Here is a 22500-nt window from a genome sequence, read left to right as displayed (position 1 = left end):
TAACTAACCCTAACCCTAACCCTACATTGGGACATGGATAGGATCTAGAGGAACTAAGCTAACTAACCCTAACCCTAACCCTACATTGGGACATGGATAGGATCTAGAGGAACTAAGCTAACTAACCCTAACCCTAACCCTACATTGGGACATGGATAGGATCTAGAGGAACTAAGCTAACTAACCTTAACCCTAACCCTACATTGGGACATGGATAGGATCTAGAGGAACTAAGCTAACTAACCCTAACCCTAACCCTACATTGGGACATGGATAGGATCTAGAGGAACTAAGCTTACTAACCCTAACCCTAACCCTAACCCTACATTGGGACATGGATAGGATCTAGAGGAACTAAGCTAACTAACCCTAACCCTAACCCTAACCCTAACCCTAACCCTAACCCTAACCCAACATTGGGACATGAGGATCTAGAGGAACTAAGCTAACTAACCCTAACCCTAACCCTAACCCTACATTGGGACATGGATATGATCTAGAGGAACTAAGCTAACTAACCCTAACCCTAACCCTACATTGGGACATGGATAGGATCTAGAGGAACTAAGCTAACTAACCCTAACCCTAACCCTACATTGGGACATGGATAGGATCTAGAGGAACTAAGCTAACTAACCCTAACCCTAACCCTAACCCTACATTGGGACATGGATAGGATCTAGAGGAACTAAGCTAACTAACCCTAACCCTACATTGGGACATGGATAGGATCTAGAGGAACTAAGCTAACTAACCATAACCCTAACCCAACATTGGGACATGGATAGGATCTAGAGGAACTAAGCTAACTAACCCTAACCCTAACCCAACATTGGGACATGGATAGGATCTAGAGGAACTAAGCTAACTAACCCTAACCCTAACCCTACATTGGGACATGGATAGGATCTAGAGGAACTAAGCTAACTAACCCTAACCCTAGCCCAACATTGGGACATGGATAGGATCTCAAGGAACTCCTACCCGAAAAGCTACCAAAGTGTTGCTGCTCAACCTTAACATGTGATCGCAATACAACAGAACATGAACCGGATTGACATTTACTATCTCCCTCTCCATCTCTCTGTCTCCCTCCCTCGCTCCATCTTTCTGCCCTTCTCCCTCTCCATCTCTCTGTCTCCCTCCCTCACTCCATCTTTCTGCCTTGCTCCCTCTCCATCTCTCTGTCTCCCTCCCTCGCTCCATCTTTCTGTCCTGCTCCCTCTCCATCTCTCTGTCTCCCTCCCTCGCTCCATCTTTCTGCCCTGCTCTCTCTCTCCATCTCTCTGTCTCCCTCCCTCGCTCCATCTTTCTGCCCTGCTCCCTCTCCATCTCTCTGTCTCCCTCCCTCGCTCCATCTTTCTGCCTTGCTCCCTCTCCATCTCTCTGTCTCCCTCCCTCGCTCCATCTTTCTGCCTTGCTCCCTCTCCATCTCTCTGTCTCCCTCCCTCGCTCCATCTTTCTGCCTTGCTCCCTCTCCATCTCTCTGTCTCCCTCCCTCGCTCCATCTTTCTGCCTTGCTCCCTCTCCCTCTCCATCTCTCTGTCTCCCTCCCTCGCTCCATCTTTCTGCCTTGCTCCCTCTCTCCATCTCTCTGTCTCCCTCCCTCGCTCCATCTTTCTGTCTTGCTCCCTCTCCATCTCTCTGTCTCCTTCCCTCGCTCCATCTGTCTAGCTCTCTAGCTCTCCCCCTCTGTTTCCTCTCTCTCTCTCTCTCTCTCTCTGTCTCCTTCCGTCTCCCTTTCTTGCTCCTTCTCTTTCTCCTGGAGGACCAGGCTGAAAAATGAGAACTGAAACAGTTTTTTATTTTTTTAATTTTTAAATAACACAATGAATAACCAATTGTAAATGACACGAGGGAGACATGTGACCTGGAATCTGTGAATTATTGATTGTTGGTTACTGTGGCAGAGCGGCAGTAATTACCTCAGTAATGTGACTCCATCACATTTAAACATTTATATTGCTTATCTTTCTCCCTAACCTCTGGCGACGCTTTTCTCATTATACTAATCAAATTGGGGAATGGGAGAGTCATTATTTTCATTCTTCAATTAGAAACTAGTGCTGACATCCATATTACAACTCGCTTTCTAATATACTGTTCCTGGCTGGGTCGGAAATATACCTGATCTGATATATACCTGGTTTTAAATATACCTGGGTCTGAACTCTACCTGATCTGATATATACCTGGTTTTAAATATACCTGATCTGATATATACCTGGTTTTAAATATACCTGATCTGATATATACCTGGTTTTGAATATACCTGATCTGATATATACCTGGTTTTAAATATACCTGATCTGATATATACCTGGTTTTAAATATACCTGTCTCTGAACTATACCTGATCTGATATATACCTGGTTTTAAATATACCTGATCTGATATATACCTGGTTTTAAATATTCCTGATCTGATGTATACCTGGTTTTAAATATACCTGGGTCTGAACTATACCTGATCTGATATATGCCTGATTTAAAATATACCTGATCTGATATATACCTGGTTTTAAATATACCTGTCTCTGAACTATACCTGATCTGATATATACCTGGTTTTAAATATACCTGATTTGATATATACCTGGTTTTAAATATACCTGGTTTTAAATATACCTGCCTCTGAACTATACCTGATCTGATATATACCTGGTTTTAAATATACCTGATCTGATATATACCTGTGTCACGCCTGCTCCCGCTCCCCCTCCCTGACACTCGAGGGCGCCGGGCTGCCCATTATTATGCACACCTGTCACCTCCGTTACAAGCATCAGCACCCCAATGGACTCACCTGTACTCCTTCACGTTTTGATTGCCTTACCTGTATCTGTCTGTTCCTCTGTTTCATCCCCCGTGTCAGCATTGATGTTGTTACGTTTTCTCCAGTTTCTTGTCTATTATCCATGAAATGTTCACTCCCTGTACTTTGCTTCTCGTCTCCCAGCGTCGGTCCTTAAAATGCTGACACCATTTGAAGCATCAGGGAGGTTTTCGTTTTTTGTTATTGTTGGTGACGTCGAGTCCGGCTGCCGCTGCCAATGTAACTGTGGCTCAGCCGGCTCGTCAGGCTTCCACGCCTTAGCTGGCACAAGAGGTTTCCTTGCCTCAGCCGGCTCGTCAGGCTTCCACGCCTTAGCTGGCACGAGAGGTTTCCTTGCCTCAGCTGCCTCGTCAGGCTACCACGCCTTAGCTAGCACGAGAGGTTTCCTTGCCTCAGCTGCCTCGTCAGGCTTCCACGCCTTAGCTGGATCGTCAGGCTTCCACACCTTAGCTGGCTCGAGAGGTTTCCTTGCCTCGGCTGGGTCAGCAGGCTTCCACGCCTTAGCTGGCTCGTCAGGCTTCCACGCCTTAGCTGGCACGAGAAGTTTCCTTGCCTCGGCTGGCTCGGCAGGCTTCCACACCTTAGCTGGCTCGAGAGGTTTCCTTGCCTCGGCTGGGTCAGCAGGCTTCCACGCCTTAGCTGGCTCGTCAGGCTTCCACGCCTTAGCTGGCACGACAAGTTTCCTTGCCTCGGCTGGCTCGGCAGGCTTCCACGCCTTAGCTGGCACGAGAGGTTTCCTTGCCTCGGTTGGCTCGGCAGGCTCCCATCTCACGTGAAGCCTCAGCGGGATCGTCTGGCACCCGTGCCTCGGCCGGCTCGTCAGGCACCAACGCCTCAGCCGGCTCGTCAGGCTCCAGCGCCTCAGCCGGCTCATCAGGCTCGCCCAGGTGGGACGCTGGGTGGCGCCCCTATAGGGGGGGGGGGGGGGGGGGGTGTACTGTCATGCCCTCTCAACCTCCCTGGTGCTAGGGGGCGCCAGGCTGCCCATCATTATGCACCCATCACCTTCGTTACGCAGCGTTTCATTGGACTCACCTGTACTCCTTCACATTTTGATTGCCTTCCTTATATCTGTCTGTTCCTCTGTTTCATCCCCGTGACAGCATTGATGTCATTTTCCCCTGTCCAGACATTGTCCTTGTTTCTGTCTCCGAACTATACCTGATCTGATATATACCTTTTAAATATACTTGATCTGATATATACCTGGTTTTAAATATACCTGATCTGATATATACCTGGTTTTAAATATACCTGATCTGATATATATATGGTATTAAATATACCTGATCTGATATATACCTGGGTCTGAATTATATCTGATCTGATATATACCTGGTTTTAAATATACCTGTCTCTGATATATACCTGGTTTTAAATATACCTGGGTCGGAAATAATACCTTAAATCACAAGTCACCATTCTCTCTTGTTTGGTCCTCCTGGTTGGTCTTGGTTGGTCTTGGTTGGTCCTGGTTGGTCCTGGTTGGTCCTGGTTGGTCTTGTTTGGTCCTGGTTGGTCCTGGTTGGTCCTGCTTGGTCTTGTTTGGTCTTGTTTGGTCCTGGTTGGTCCTGGTTGGTCTTGTTGGGTCCTGGTTGGTCCTGGTTGGTCTTGTTTGGTCCTGTTTGGTCCTGGTTGGTCCTGGTTGGTCTTGTTTGGTCCTGGTTGGTCTTGTTTGGTCCTGGTTGGTCCTGGTTGGTCTTGTTTGGTCCTGGTTGGTCCTGGTTGGTCCTGTGAAACTGAGAATCTCTGGACCAGGTGGGGATTCAATTCCATCTGATCAGAACAGAAGAAAGTCTGGTAATTTTCCCTCATAAAGTGTAAATAAATAAATCAAAAGAGAGTGATAATATAGTAGAGCCCAGACAGTCTGCTTATCTTGACAAACTTTATTGATTGTTATTGTTAAGTGGAAGAACCATAGTGCATGCACATACAAGGACAGGGGAGGGGGTATCTCATCACAACACCTATGGAAGCAGAGGATGTAGAGGGTAGGGACAGAGACACGCGGTGGTGTATTCAGGATACGTGTTGCCATGCCCACTGATGGTTCAGCAAACACAGGCCAGGGACTTAACCCCTAGAATCTGCAGGATGGTGCTAAACCCCACAACCTGCAGACTGGATGAGACTTAACCCCCAGGATATGCAGGATGGGGCTAAACCCCACAACCTGCAGACTGGATGAGACTTAACCCCCAGAATCTGCAGGATGGGGCTAAACCCCACAACCTGCCTACAGGATGGGACTTAACCCCAGAACCTGCAGGATGGGGCTAAATCCCACAACCTGCAGCTGCCACTGCCTTTTTCATGGGTTGCATTTCTGAATATTTTTTCTTCTTCTCATAAATACAAAACTGAGATATGTAACAAACACCTCTGATCAGGTTCATTTGTAAACAAGGTGTAGGAAGAAAGGAGGGAGGAAAGGAGGGAGGGAGGGGGGAGGAAAGGAGGGAGGGAGGGGGGAGGAAAGGAGGGAGGGAGGGGGGAGGAAAGGAAGGAGGAAAGGAGGGGGGGGGGGGAAGGAGGGAGGAAAGGAGGGAGGGAGGGAGGGGGGAGGAAAGGAGGGAGGAAAGGAGGGAGGGAGGGGGGATATCAGGAAGAAAAGAGGGGTGTAAGGAAGTGTTTAGCTGCGTGAGGAGAGCTGGGCGTTTCCTCTCTCAGCCCCTGGAGCACTGTAAATCAACAACAGCTTCATGTTTCATATTTACATAAACCTCATCTTTTTTTTTCTCACAAGTCATATATATTTCTAATTAATCAAACAGTTTTTTTTTCAAAGTGTAAAGGCTGAGTTCTAGAAAATAACATTACAAAGGAGGTCACATTACAAATGATATCAAAACCCAAATGAAAGACAAGTCAATGTAAACAAAAACAAAAAGCCTAACTAACAAACATCAACAGCGTATAGGACACTGACATGTTTCACAGCCGTGTAGTAGTGAAGACCGTGTACAGGCTGTGTGTGTGTCGGCAAAATAGTACAGCTGACCCCCCCCCCCCCAAAAAAAATGCCATGACAGTATGTACATTATGATTGCATTACTTGTAGAGTGTCATGATCCATCTGGATAGGACGACTCCATAGAGAACACGAGAAAAGCTTTTTCCCCAAACCCTTGGTGTTGTAGCCTACAACTAAAACATTACAGTCGTGTATTTTGTGTTTTCAGAGAACACCTTCGTTGCACAGCTCAAACGTCTCCATTAATACATTGTTGGTATATATATATATATATATATATATTTTTTTTTTGTTTGTTCAGTTTTCATTTTTCATCGGGTACAAATAATCATAGTCGTATAATTTCTGGACAGAAAAAAAAAACGAAACACAAAAGGTAAAATAGACATTTTTTATATTTTTTTAAATTCTCTCCCATAATATAAAATTCAGCAACTATATCAATGGATATACTGTAATTTCTATAAAAACAACATCTGTCCCAGTATCATTATTATTACTATGGGATAACCTATATCTATATAAAGGGTTTTGACTAAAGGGACTAGATGATGGTTTCAACAGTAAACCCTCCATGGAGAAAAAGACTACATGCCTCCAAAATGGCACCCTATTTCCTACATAGTGCACTCCTTTGAACAGGGCCCTATGGCACCCTATTCACTACATAGTGCACTACTTTGAACAGGGCCCTATGGCACCATATTCCCTATATAGTGCACTACTTTGAACAGGGCCCTATGGCACCCTATTCCCTATATAGTGCACTACTTTGAACAGGGCCCTATGGCACCCTATTCCCTACATAGTGCACTCCTTTGAACAGGGCCCTATGGCACCCTATTCCCTATATAGTGCACTACTTTGAACAGGGCCCTATGGCACCCTATTCCCTATATAGTGCACTACTTTGAACAGGGCCCTATGGCACCCTATTCCCTATATAGTGCACTACTGTAGACCAGAGGCGTATAGGGCCCTCTATTGGGAATAGGGGTTTGTTTGGGAAGCAGTCTCTCTGTCCTCTAACCATAATAAGTTATTCTCTGTAAAAATCTGACTGCACACACAGATGGAAAACCCCGGGAACATCTGAACCTTTGGCTTTGAGTGATAAACGATGACAATCACAACCATCATGATCTAATCCACACATCAACGTCCTCGCTGTTTAGCATGCTGCCGACTACGCATCATTCACACACAACTACTCCCCTCCATCTCTCTCTTTCCCATCACCTGGTCCAATAATGACACAGCACTGTGTTGTGGGTTTATAGTACCCCATTTTACCCCCACCTCCCCTCCATCTCTCTATCCCATCACCTGGTCTAATAATTACACAGCACTGTGTTGTGGGTTTATAGTACCCCATTTTACCCCCACCTCCCCTCCATCTCTCTATCCCATCACCTGGTCTAATAATGACACAGCACTGTGTTGTGGGTTTATAGTACCCCATTTTACCCCCACCTCCCCTCCATCTCTCTCTATCCCATCACCTGGTCTAATAATGACACAGCACTGTGTTGTGGGTTTATAGTACCCCATTTTACCCCCACCTCCCCTCCATCTCTCTATCCCATCACCTGGTCTAATAATTACACAGCACTGTGTTGTGGGTTTATAGTACCCCATTTTACCCCCACCTCCCCTCCATCTCTCTATCCCATCACCTGGTCTAATAATGACACAGCACTGTGTTGTGGGTTTATAGTACCCCATTTTACCCCCACCTCCCCTCCATCTCTCTCTTTCCCATCACCTGGTCTAATAATTACACAGCACTGTGTTGTGGCCCATTTTACCCCCACCTCCCCTCCATCTCTGTCTTTCCCATCACCTGGTCTAATATCTATTTTAACTTTATTTAACTAGGCAAGTCAGTTAAGAACAAATTCTTATTTACAATGACGGCCTAGGAGCAGTGGGTTAACTGCCTTGTTCAGGGGCAGAACGACAGATTTTTACCTTGTCTGCAGTGGGACTCGATCTTGCAACCTTTCGGTGCCTTTCTAATGCCCCATTTTACCCCCACCTCCCCAACCCTAACCTTAATCCTAACCCTAAACTTCAGCCCTAACCTAACCCCAACCTTAACCCTAATCCTAAACATAACACTTGCCCAGTCCTTAACTTTAACCCTAATCCTAACCTAACCTAACCCCAACCTAATCCCAACCTTCACCCTAATCCTAACCTAACCCCAACCTTAACCATAATCCTAACCTAATCCTAACACTTGCCCAGTCCTTAACTTTAACCCCAATCCTAACCTAACCTAACCCCAACCTTAACCCTAATCCTAACCTAACCCCAACCTTAACCCTAATACTAACCTAACCCCAACCTTAACCCAAATCCTAACCTAACCCCAACCTTAACCCTAATCCTAACCTGATCCTAACCCTAACACTTGCCCAGTCCTTAACTTTAACCCCGTTCCTAATCCTAACCCCAGTAGCTAGGAAACAACGTAGATGCTAACAGAGAGGAATGTCAAAGGAATCCGAACCCTAGAATCATGTAAACACTCTTACGAAACGGGATCACATTCATTCTACGATGTATTTTACAGGATTGGTTTGTCTTTTCACGAAGCCCTAACAGTTGAAAATGTGTTGTTTTACAATGGTAAGGTTTTAAATCTAGTAGCTCTTCTGTAGCTCTACCAACACGGACAATCTACTAACCTTTACAAATTAAAAACCCACCGTATCAAAATGAACAGCACACAACATCTGAGGTATAAATATCCTTATTTTTAGTTGACTGACTTCCCTCTCTCTTAGGAGCTGCTAAAATCATGCTCGACAGCATATATTGCAATACCCAGGCCTCAAAGTTATTTCTCTGTCTCTCTCTCTGTCTCTCTCTCTCTCTGTCTCTCACTCTCTCTCTCTCTCTGTCTCTCTCTCTCTCTGTCTCTCACTCTCTCTCTCTGTCTGTCTCACTCACATACTGGTTTGTTGGTTGTGTGGTTTGTTTGTTGGTTGGTCGGTAGGTTGGTTGCTCGGTTGTATCCCTGTCAGAAAGGATTTGAAGTTGTTTGGTTGTGGGGAGGTTGGTTGGTTGGTAGGGTAGTAATTGGTTGTTGTATGGTTTTAGGGAGGTTGGTTGGTTGGTAGGGTAGTAATTGGTTGTTGTTTGGTTGTGGGGAGGTTGGTTGGTGGGTTAGTATGGGGCGAAGCGGCTGTAACCTCCCCTGTATATACTAGCCTGCAGGGAGGACAACACCAGCCCCACGTCGTCTGCATGACTCCTCGTCTTGGCATCAGCCAACGGGGCAAACGGATTCTGAAACACACACGTAACCATAGAGATAATGTAAGCATTCTGAAACGCACACGTAACCATAGAGATAATGTAAGCATTCTGAAACGCACACGTAACCATAGAGGTAATGTAAGCATTCTGAAACGCACATGTAATCATAGAGATAATGTAAGCAGTCTGAAATGCACACGTAACTATAGAGATAATGTAAGCATTCTGAAACGCACACGTAACCATAGAGATCATGTAAGAACTCAGAAATAAACTGTATTTATAGCATTCTGAAACACACGCGTAACCACAGAGATAAACTGTATGTAAATCATTCTGAAACACACGCGTAAATATAGAGATATTCTTCTCTAATTCTATGCAAACAACATCCCTAAAGATATGTACTATATCTGTAAAGATATGCACTATATATGTAAAGATATATACTGTATATGTACAGATATGTACTGTATATGTAATGTATAAGTAAAGATATGTACTGTATATGTAAAGATATGTATTGTATATGTAAAGATATGTACTGTATATGTAAAGATATGTACTGTATGTGTACAGATATGTACTGTATATGTATTGTATATGTAAAGATATGTACTGTATATGTAAAAATATGTAAAGATATGTAATGTATATGTAAATATATTTACTGTATATGTAAATATATGTACTGTATATGTACTGTATGTACTGTATGTACTGCATATGTACTGCATATGTACTGTATATGTAAAGATATGTACTGTATATGTACATATATGTACTGTATATTTAAATATATGTAAAGATATGTACTGTATATGTACTGTATATGTAAATATATGTACTGTATATGTAAAGATATGTAAAGATATGTACTGTATATGTACTGTATATGTGCTGTATATGTACTGTATATGTACTGTATATGTATTGTATATGTACTGTATATGTAAAGATATGTACTGTATATGCAAAGCTATGTAAAGATATGTACTGTATATGTAAAGATATGTACTGTATATGTACTGTATGCACTGCATATGTACTGTATATGTAAATATATGTACTGTACATGTAAATATATGTACTGTATATGTACATATATGTACTGTATATGTAAAGATATGTACTGTATATGCAAAGCTATGTAAATATATGTACTGTATATGTAAAGATATGTACTGTATATGTGCTGTATATGTAAATATATGTGCTGTATATGTAAATATATGTACGGTATATGTACTGTATATGTAAAGATATGTACTGTATATGTAAAGCTATTTAAAGATATGTACTGTATATGTACTGTATATGTACTGTATATGTACTGTATGTGTACTGTATATGTAAAGATATGTACTCTATATGTAAAGATATGTACTGTATATGTAAAGATATGTACTGTATATGTAAAGATATGTACTGTATGTGTACTGTATATGTAAAGATATGTACTGTATTTGTAAAGATATGTATTGTATATGTACTGTATATGTAAAGATATGTACTGTATATGTAAAGATATGTACTGTATATGTAAATATATGTGCTGTATATGTAAAGATATGTACTGTATGTGTACTGTATATGTAAAGATATGTACTGTATATGTACTGTATATGTAAAGATATGTATTGTATATGTACTGTATATGTAAAGATATGTACTGTATATGTAAAGATATGTATTGTATATGTACTGTATATGTAAAGATATGTACTGTATATGTAAAGATATGTATTGTATATGTACTGTATATGTAAAGATATGTATTGTATGTGTACTGTATATGTAAAGATATGTATTGTATATGTACTGTATATGTAAAGATATGTATTGTATATGTACTGTATATGTAAAGATATGTATTGTATGTGTACTGTATATGTAAAGATATGTACTGTATATGTAAAGATATATATTGTATATGTACTGTACATGTAAAGATATGTACTGTATATGTAAAGATATGTATTGTATATGTACTGTATGTGTACTGTATATGTAGTGTATATGTAAAGATATGTATTGTATATGTACTGTACATGTACAGATATGTACTGTATATGTAAAGATATGTATTGTATATGTACTGTATGTGTACTGTATATGTAGTGTATATGTAAAGATATGTATTGTATATGTACTGTATATGTAAAGATATGTACTGTATATGTAAAGATATGTACTGTATATGTACTGTATATGTAAAGATATGTATTGTATATGTACTGTACATGTAAAGATATGTACTGTATATGTAAAGATATGTATTGTATATGTACTGTATGTGTACTGTATATGTAGTGTATATGTAAAGATATGTATTGTATATGTACTGTACATGTAAAGATATGTACTGTATATGTAAAGATATGTATTGTATATGTACTGTATGTGTACTGTATATGTAGTGTATATGTAAAGATATGTATTGTATATGTACTGTACATGTAAAGATATGTACTGTATATGTAAAGATATGTATTGTATATGTACTGTATGTGTACTGTATATGTAGTGTATATGTAAAGATATGTATTGTATATGTACTGTACATGTAAAGATATGTACTGTATATGTAAAGATATGTATTGTATATGTACTGTACATGTAAAGATATGTACTGTATATGTAAAGATATGTATTGTATATGTACTGTATGTGTACTGTATATGTAGTGTATATGTAAAGATATGTATTGTATATGTACTGTACATGTAAAGATATGTACTGTATATGTAAAGATATGTATTGTATATGTACTGTATATGTAAAGATATGTACTGTATATGTAAAGATATGTATTGTATATGTACTGTATATGTAAAGCACTTGTCTAAGTCTGCTTGTGAAACTCATTGACTGACTGCTGTGTAGAATACCCTCCACGCACTACTTCCTGACCAACTATCTGCCATTTACCGTTTGTTAGGTTACCGTTACAAACCCAGTGGGAAGACATGGCCCCCCCCCCCCCCCCCCACATGCAGCGTGCACCCAGTCATGCCAGCAGACATGCCAGGCCATCATGCCAGGCCATCATGCCAGGCCATCATGCCAGGCCTTCATGCCAGGGGCTACTCAGAGGGGTGAGAAACAATGGGTTAATACATGGAGACATCACATAACAACATCAGTAACGACAACAACATCAACACCGTGCTCGTTTTGTTGTGTATGACGGAATCACATAACAATGCACCGTGCTTGTGTTAGCGGAGTAGATGTGTCTGTCTGTCTGTCTGTCTGTCTGTCTGTCTGTCTGTCCGCCTGCCCGCCCGTCTGTCTGTCTGTCCGCCTGCCTGCCCGCCCACCCACCCGTCTGTCTGTCCGCCTGCCCGCCCGTCTGTCTGTCCCTCAGGGAGAGGGAGGGAGAGGTGAAGAGGGACAGATTGAGGGAGAGGTGGATGAACGGAGGAAGACAAGGAAACACAGAAAAGCAAGAGAGAATTTTATTTTTTATTTTTTTTTATTTTACCTTTATTTAACCAGGCAAGTCAGTTAGGAACAAATTCTTATTTTCAATGACGGCCTGGGAACAGTGGGTTAACTGCCTGTTCAGGGGCAGAACGACAGATTTGTACCTTGTCAGCTCGGGGGTTTGAACTCGCAACCTTCCGGTTACTAGTCCAACGCTCTAACCACTAGGCTACCCTGTCGCCCCAAGAATGAAAAAACACCTGATGGCAAGAGAGGAGAGGAGGAAGGAGAGACAGAGAGAGAGGAGGAAGGAGAGACAGAGAGAGAGGAGGAAGGAAGGAGAGAGAGAGAGGAGGAAGGAAGGAGAGAGAGAGAAGGAAGGGGAGACCGAGAGAGAGGAGGAAGGAAGGAAGGAAGGGGAGATCGAGAGAGAGGAGGAAGGAAGGAGAGACAGAGAGAGAGGAGGAAGAGGAGACAGAGAGAGAGGAGGAAGGAAGGAGAGAGAGAGAGAGAGAGAGAGAGAGAGAGAGAGAGGAAGGAAGAGGAGACAGAGAGAGCGGAGGAAGGAGAGACAGAGAGAGAGGAGGAAGAGGAGACAGAGAGTGAGAGGAGGAAGGAGAGAGAGGAGGAAGGAAGGAGAGAGAGAGGAAGAAGGACGGGGAGACAGAGAGAGGTGTGTAAGTGTGTATTTTACCATGGCACCAATGCTGTATGTGGCTGCTGGAGCAAGTGGGTGGTTGTAGGGGTCCGCAGCATATACTGGTCCGTAACTATGGAAACACATGAGACAACAACAAACACCATCAGTACCCATCATCAAAACCAGACACACACACACACACACATAAACACACACACATAAACTCACACACAGTACATCCATGTCTTGTACGTGTTCTGTAACTCTTAGGATTCATTTGAATGGAGTCAAAGTTACATGTAACAGCCATCTCAGTGCAGAAACAGAAGACTCAGCATCTGTGAATGTATGAAACAGTTACATATAACAGCCATATCAGTGCAGACACAGAAGACTCAGCATCTGTGAATGTCTGAAACACAGTTACATGTAACAGCTATCTCAGTGTAGAAACAGAGGACTCAGCATCTGTGAATGTCTGAAACACAGTTACATATAACAGCCATCTCAGTGCAGAAACACAAAAGACTCAGCATCTGTGAATGTATGAAACACAGTTACATGTAACAGCCATCTCAGTGCAGAAACAGAAGACTCAGCATCTGTGAATGTATGAAACACAGTTACATATAACAGCCATCTCAGTGCAGAAACAGAAGACTCAGCATCTGTGAATGTATGAAACACAGTTACACGTAACAGCCATCTCAGTGCAGAAACAGAAGACTCAGCATCTGTGAATGTATGAAACACAGTTACACGTAACAGCCATCTCAGTGCAGAAACAGAAGACTCAGCATCTGTGAATGTATGAAACACAGTTACACGTAACAGCCATCTCAGTGCAGAAACAGAAGACTCAGCATCTGTGAATGTATGAAACACAGTTACACGTAACAGCCATCTCAGTGCAGAAACAGAAGACTCAGCATCTGTGAATGTATGAAACACAGTTACATGTAACAGCCATCTCAGTGCAGAAACAGAAGACTCAGCATCTGTGAATGTATGAAACACAGTTACATGTAACAGCCATCTCAGTGCAGAAACAGAAGACTCAGCATCTGTGAATGTATGAAACACAGTTACATGTAACAGCCATCTCAGTGCAGAAACAGAAGACTCAGCATCTGTGAATGTATGAAACACAGTTACACGTAACAGCCATCTCAGTGCAGAAACAGAAGACTCAGCATCTGTGAATGTATGAAACACAGTTACACGTAACAGCCATCTCAGTGCAGAAACAGAGGACTCAGCATCTGTGAATGTATGAAACACAGTTACACGTAACAGCCATCTCAGTGCAGAAACAGAAGACTCAGCATCTGTGAATGTATGAAACACAGTTACATGTAACAGCCATCTCAGTGCAGAAACAGAAGACTCAGCATCTGTGAATGTATGAAACACAGTTACATGTAACAGCCATCTCAGTGCAGAAACAGAGGACTCAGCATCTGTGAATGTATGAAACACAGTTACATATAACAGCCATCTCAGTGCAGAAACAGAGGACTCAGCATCTGTGAATGTATGAAACACAGTTACATATAACAGCCATCTCAGTGCAGAAACAGAAGACTCAGCATCTGTGAATGTATGAAACACAGTTACATGTAACAGCCATCTCAGTGCAGAAACAGAAGACTCAGCATCTGTGAATGTATGAAACACAGTTACACGTAACAGCCATCTCAGTGCAGAAACAGAAGACTCAGCATCTGTGAATGTATGAAACACAGTTACACGTAACAGCCATCTCAGTGCAGAAACAGAAGACTCAGCATCTGTGAATGTATGAAACACAGTTACACGTAACAGCCATCTCAGTGCAGAAACAGAAGACTCAGCATCTGTGAATGTATGAAACACAGTTACATGTAACAGCCATCTCAGTGCAGAAACAGAGGACTCAGCATCTGTGAATGTATGAAACACAGTTACACGTAACAGCCATCTCAGTGCAGAAACAGAAGACTCAGCATCTGTGAATGTATGAAACACAGTTACATATAACAGCCATCTCAGTGCAGAAACAGAAGACTCAGCATCTGTGAATGTATGAAACAGTTACATATAACAGCCATATCAGTGCAGAAAGAGAAGACTCAGCATCTGTGAATGTATGAAACACAGTTACATATAACAGCCATCTCAGTGCAGAAACAGAGGACTCAGCATCTGTGAATGTATGAAACACAGTTACACGTAACAGCCATCTCAGTGCAGAAACAGAGGACTCAGCATCTGTGAATGTATGAAACACAGTTACATATAACAGCCATCTCAGTGCAGAAACAGAGGACTCAGCATCTGTGAATGTATGAAACACAGTTACATGTAACAGCCATCTCAGTGCAGAAACAGAGGACTCAGCATCTGTGAATGTATGAAACACAGGTAACAGCCATCTCAGTGCAGAAACAGAGGACTCAGCATCTGTGAATGTATGAAACACAGTTACATGTAACAGCCATCTCAGTGCAGAAACAGAGGACTCAGCATCTGTGAATGTATGAAACACAGTTACATATAACAGCCATCTCAGTGCAGAAACAGAAGACTCAGCATCTGTGAATGTATGAAACACAGTTACACGTAACAGCCATCTCAGTGCAGAAAGAGAAGACTCAGCATCTGTGAATGTATGAAACACAGTTACACGTAACAGCCATCTCAGTGCAGAAAGAGAAGACTCAGCATCTGTGAATGTATGAAACACAGTTACACGTAACAGCCATCTCAGTGCAGAAACAGAGGACTCAGCATCTGTGAATGTATGAAACACAGTTACATATAACAGCCATCTCAGTGCAGAAACAGAAGACTCAGCATCTGTGAATGTATGAAACACAGTTACATATAACAGCCATCTCAGTGCAGAAACAGAGGACTCAGCATCTGTGAATGTATGAAACACAGTTACATGTAACAGCCATCTCAGTGCAGAAACAGAGGACTCAGCATCTGTGAATGTATGAAACACAGTTACATATAACAGCCATCTCAGTGCAGAAACAGAAGACTCAGCATCTGTGAATGTATGAAACACAGTTACATATAACAGCCATCTCAGTGCAGAAACAGAAGACTCAGCATCTGTGAATGTATGAAACACAGTTACACGTAACAGCCATCTCAGTGCAGAAACAGAAGACTCAGCATCTGTGAATGTATGAAACACAGTTACATATAACAGCCATATCAGTGCAGAAACAGAGGACTCAGCATCTGTGAATGTATGAAACACAGTTACATATAACAGCCATATCAGTGCAGAAACAGAGGACTCAGCATCTGTGAATGTATGAAACACAGTTACACGTAACAGCCATCTCAGTGCAGAAACAGAGGACTCAGCATCTGTGAATGTATGAAACACAGTTACACGTAACAGCCATCTCAGTGCAGAAACAGAGGACTCAGCATCTGTGAATGTATGAAACACAGTTACATATAACAGCCATATCAGTGCAGAAACAGAGGACTCAGCATCTGTGAATGTATGAAACACAGTTACACGTAACAGCCATATCAGTGCAGAAACAGAGGACTCAGCATCTGTGAATGTATGAAACACAGTTACATATAACAGCCATCTCAGTGCAGAAACAGAAGACTCAGCATCTGTGAATGTATGAAACACAGTTACATATAACAGCCATCTCAGTGCAGAAACAGAAGACTCAGCATCTGTGAATGTATGAAACACAGTTACATATAACAGCCATCTCAGTGCAGAAACAGAAGACTCAGCATCTGTGAATGTATGAAACACAGTTACATATAACAGCCATCTCAGTGCAGAAACAGAAGACTCAGCATCTGTGAATGTATGAAACACAGTTACATGTAACAGCCATATCAGTGCAGAAACAGAAGACTCAGCATCTGTGAATGTATGAAACACAGTTACATATAACAGCCATCTCAGTGCAGAAACAGAAGACTCAGCATCTGTGAATGTATGAAACACAGTTACATATAACAGCCATCTCAGTGCAGAAACAGAAGACTCAGCATCTGTGAATGTATGAAACACAGTTACATGTAACAGCCATCTCAGTGCAGAAACAGAGGACTCAGCATCTGTGAATGTATGAAACACAGTTACACGTAACAGCCATCTCAGTGCAGAAACAGAGGACTCAGCATCTGTGAATGTATGAAACACAGTTACATATAACAGCCATATCAGTGCAGAAACAGAGGACTCAGCATCTGTGAATGTATGAAACACAGTTACACGTAACAGCCATATCAGTGCAGAAACAGAGGACTCAGCATCTGTGAATGTATGAAACACAGTTACATATAACAGCCATCTCAGTGCAGAAACAGAAGACTCAGCATCTGTGAATGTATGAAACACAGTTACATATAACAGCCATCTCAGTGCAGAAACAGAAGACTCAGCATCTGTGAATGTATGAAACACAGTTACATATAACAGCCATCTCAGTGCAGAAACAGAAGACTCAGCATCTGTGAATGTATGAAACACAGTTACATATAACAGCCATCTCAGTGCAGAAACAGAAGACTCAGCATCTGTGAATGTATGAAACACAGTTACATGTAACAGCCATATCAGTGCAGAAACAGAAGACTCAGCATCTGTGAATGTATGAAACACAGTTACATATAACAGCCATCTCAGTGCAGAAACAGAAGACTCAGCATCTGTGAATGTATGAAACACAGTTACATATAACAGCCATCTCAGTGCAGAAACAGAAGACTCAGCATCTGTGAATGTATGAAACACAGTTACATGTAACAGCCATCTCAGTGCAGAAACAGAGGACTCAGCATCTGTGAATGTATGAAACACAGTTACACGTAACAGCCATCTCAGTGCAGAAACAGAGGACTCAGCATCTGTGAATGTATGAAACACAGTTACATATAACAGCCATCTCAGTGCAGAAACAGAGGACTCAGCATCTGTGAATGTATGAAACACAGTTACATGTAACAGCCATCTCAGTGCAGAAACAGAGGACTCAGCATCCCAATACGTTTAATAAGAAATTAAAACATAGAATAACGTTGGCTGTAAAAGTCACAGTGAATAACAGCAGGTTTTACCCTAACAAGAAAAGGATTGGTCACTTTTTCATGTTGAGAGAGACAGACAGACAGACAGTAAGACAGACAGACAGACAGTAAGACAGACAGACAGACAGTAAGACAGACAGACAGACAAAGAAAGAGAAAGATAACAAGAGTTAGAGGGACAGAGATAGAGAGGTAGAACAGTTAGAGGGACAGAGATAGAGAGGTAGAACAGAGTTAGAGGGACAGAGATAGGGAGGAAGAACAGAGTTAGAGGGACATAGATAGAGGTGTAGAACAGAGTTAGAGGGACAGAGATAGAGAGGTAGAACAGAGTTAGAGGGACAGAGATAGAGAGAAAGAACAGAGTTAGAGGGACAGAGATAGAGAGGTAGAACAGAGTTAGAGGGACATAGATAGAGGTGTAGAACAGAGTTAGAGGGACAGAGATAGAGAGGTAGAACAGAGTTAGAGGGACAGAGATAGAGAGGTAGAACAGAGTTAGAGGGACAGAGATAGAGAGGTAGAACAGAGTTAGAGGGACAGAGATAGAGAGGTAGAACAGAGTTAGAGGGACAGAGATAGAGAGGTAGAACAGAGTTAGAGGGACAGAGATAGAGAGGTAGAACAGAGTTAGAGGGACAGAGATAGAGAGGTAGAACAGAGTTAGAGGGACAGAGATAGAGAGGTAGAACAGAGTTAGAGGGACAGAGATAGAGAGGTAGAACAGAGTTAGAGGGACAGAGATAGAGAGGTAGAACAGAGTTAGAGGGACAGAGAGAGAGACAGAACAGAGTTAGAGGGAAAGAGATAGAGAGGTAGAACAGAGTTAGAGGGACAGAGATAGAGAGGTAGAACAGAGTTAGAGGGACATATATAGGGAGGTAGAACAGTTAGAGAGAAAGAATGAAAGAATGAAAGAAAGACAGACAGACAGACAGACAGACAGACAGACAGACAGACAGACAGACAGACAGACAGACAGACAGACAGAGACAGACAGAGACAGACAGACCGACAGACAGAGAGAGAGACAGACAGAGAGAGAGAGAGACAGAGACAGAGAGAGAGAGAGACAGAGACAGAGACAGAGAGAGACAGAGACAGAGAGAGACAGAGAGACAGACAGACACAGAGACGGACGGACAGAAGGACAGGGAGAAAGACAGACAGACAGACACAGAGAGAGAGACAGACAGACATGACAGACACAGAGAGAGAGACAGACAGACAACTAAAACCCCCAGAGAGCGGTTCCATATCCCAGAGTTCCGAGGGGCAGCGAGCAGAAGCGTTGGCGATAGCAGAGTTCTAATCTCCCCCTCTGAGCCTGACTGCCCGCGCATACTGATAACAGCCAATCAGCAGCCTGGCTTGCAAATATAAATAGGCTGATTTGCATAGGCTCAGTTAATTCCCATTAGTTTTGGACATTGTGCATGTGTGTTTGAGTGTGTGTGTGCGTATGTCTGTGTGTGTGTGTTAATCCCCAATACATTTGGACGTTGTTCTTCACAGTCTCACCAACCTGCTCTATTATACTGACCTACAGTCTCTACCATACTGCCTACAGTCTCTATTGTACTGACCTACAGTCTCTATTATACTGACCTACAGTCTCTACCATACTGACATACAGTCTCTATTATACTGACCTACAGTCTCTACCATACTGCCTACAGTCTCTATTATACTAACCTACAGTCTCTACCATACTGCCTACAGTCTCTATTATACTGACCTACAGTACAGTCTCTACTATACTGACCTACAGTACAGTCTCTACTATACTGACCTACAGTACAGTCTCTACCATACTGACCTACAGTACAGTCTCTACCATACTGACCTACAGTACAGTCTCTACCATACTGACCTAAAGTACAATCTCTACTATACTGACCTACAGTACAGTCTCTACCATACTGACCTACAGTACAGTCTCTACCATACTGACCTACAGTACAGTCTCTACCATACTGACCTACAGTACAGTCTCTACTATACTGACCTACAGTACAGTCTCTACTATAATGACCTACAGTCTCTACTATACTGACCTACAGTACAGTCTCTACTATACTGACCTACAGTACAGTCTCTACTATACTGACCAACAGTCTCTACTACACTGACCTACAGTACAGTCTCTACTATACTGACCTACAGTCTCTACTATACTGACCTACAGTCTCTACCATACTGACCTACAGTACAGTCTCTACTATACTGACCTACAGTCAGTACCATACTGACCTACAGTACAGTCTCTACCATACTGACCTACAGTACAGTCTCTACTATACTGACCTACAGTCTCTACTATACTGACCTACAGTCTCTACCATACTGACTTACAGTACAGTCTCTACTATACTGACCTACAGTCTCTACTATACTGACCTACAGTACAGTCTCTGCTATACTGACCTACAGTCTCTGCTATACTGACCTACAGTCTCTACTATACTGACCTACAGTACAGTCTCTACTACACGGACCTACAGAACAGTCTCTACCATACTGACTTACAGTAAAGTCTCTACCATACTGACCTACAGTCTCTACTACACTGACCTACAGTACAGTATCTACTATACTGACCTACAGTCTCTACTATACTGACCTACAGTACAGTCTCTACCATACTGACCTACAGTACAGTCTCTACTATAGTGACCTACAGTCTCTACTATACTGACCTACAGTACAGTCTCTACCATACTGCCCTACAGTACAGTCTCTACTATACTGACCTACAGTACAGTCTCTACTATAGTGACCTACATTCTCTACTATACTGACCTAAGGCTCTACCATACTGACTTACAGTACAGTCTCTACCATACTGCCCTACAGTACAGTCTCTACTACACTGACCTACAGTACAGTCTCTACTATAGTGACCTACAGTCTCTACTATACTGACCTACAGTACAGTCTCTACCATACTGACCTACAGTACAGTCTCTACTATACTGACCTACAGTCTCTACTCTACTGACCTACAGTACAGTCTCTACTATACTGACCTACAGTACAGTCTCTACTATACTGACCTACAGTACAGTCTCTACCATACTGACCTACAGTACAGTCTCTACCATACTGACCTACAGTACAGTCTCTACTATACTGACCTACAGTACAGTCTCTACCATAATGACCTACAGTACAGTCTCTACTATACTGACCTACAGTACAGTATCTACTATACTGACCTACAGTCTCTACTATACTGACCTACAGTACAGTCTCTACTACACTGACCTACAGTACGGTCTCTACCATACTGACCTACAGTACAGTCTCTACTATAGTGACCTACAGTCTCTACTATACTAACATACAGTACAGTCTCTACTATACTGACCTACAGTACAGTATCTACTATACTGACCTACAGTCTCTACCATAATGACCTACAGTACAGTCTCTACTACACTGACCTACAGTACGGTCTCTACCATACTGACCTACAGTACAGTCTCTACCATACTGACCTTCAGTACAGTCTCTACTTTACTGACCTACAGTACAGTCTCTACCATACTGACCTACAGTACAGTCTCTACTATAGTGACCTACAGTCTCTACTATACTGACATACAGTACAGTCTCTACTATACTGACCTACAGTACAGTATCTACTATACTGACCAACAGTCTCTACTACACTGACCTACAGTCTCTACCATACTGACCTACAGTACAGTCTCTACTATACTGACCTACAGTAAAGTCTCTACTATACTGACCTTCATTACAGTCTCTACCATACTGACCAACAGTACAGTCTCTACCATACTGACCTACAGTACAGTCTCTACTATACTGACCTACAGTACAGTATATGCTATACTGACCTACAGTCTCTACTATACTGACCTACAGTACAGTCTCTACTATACGGACCTACAGTACAGTCTCTACTATACTGACCTACAGTACAGTCTCTACTATACTGACCTACAGTACAGTCTCTACCATACTGACCTTCAGTACAGTCTCTACTATACTGACCTACAGTCTCTACTATACTGACCTACAGTACAGTCTCTACCATACTGACCTACAGTCTCTACTATACTGACCTACAGTACAGTCTCTACCAGACTGACCTACAGAACAGTCTTTACCATACTGACCTACAGTACAGTCTCTACTATACTGACCTACAGTACAGTCTCTCCTATACTGACCAACAGTACAGTCTCTACCATACCGACCTACAGTACAGTCTCTACTATACTGACCTACAGTACAGTATATACTATACTGACCTACAGTC

At 42.2% G+C, this 22500-nt stretch overlaps 2 protein-coding genes across 5 annotated transcripts in view; one reads left to right on the top strand and one right to left on the bottom strand.

Annotated features, from left to right (window-relative positions):
* The window catches only part of LOC110539068 (NLR family CARD domain-containing protein 3), a 1005455-nt gene that overhangs the window by 631524 nt on the left and 351431 nt on the right, over nt 1-22500 (top strand). The window lies entirely within an intron of this gene.
* The window catches only part of LOC110515014 (RNA binding protein fox-1 homolog 1-like), an 87169-nt gene continuing 71655 nt past the window's right edge, over nt 6987-22500 (bottom strand). For 3 of the 4 annotated variants that reach the window (XM_036939617.1, XM_036939618.1, XM_036939619.1), the window contains 2 exons: nt 13203-13278; nt 7598-9109 (listed from right to left, as the gene is read on the bottom strand). In XM_036939617.1, the coding sequence (XP_036795512.1) occupies nt 9109; nt 13203-13278 (77 nt within the window). In that variant the 3' untranslated portion in view covers nt 7598-9108. Of the gene's footprint in view, nt 7052-7138; nt 9110-13202; nt 13279-22500 lie in introns of those variants that run through there. The other variant, XM_036939616.1, reaches the window with a different exon arrangement.

Source organism: Oncorhynchus mykiss, chromosome 12, assembly GCF_013265735.2.
Source record: "Oncorhynchus mykiss isolate Arlee chromosome 12, USDA_OmykA_1.1, whole genome shotgun sequence".
NCBI classification, from domain to species: Eukaryota; Metazoa; Chordata; class Actinopteri; order Salmoniformes; family Salmonidae; genus Oncorhynchus; species Oncorhynchus mykiss.
Note: the sequence above shows the minus strand (reverse complement) of the source record. Positions and strands in the feature narration are given on the sequence as shown.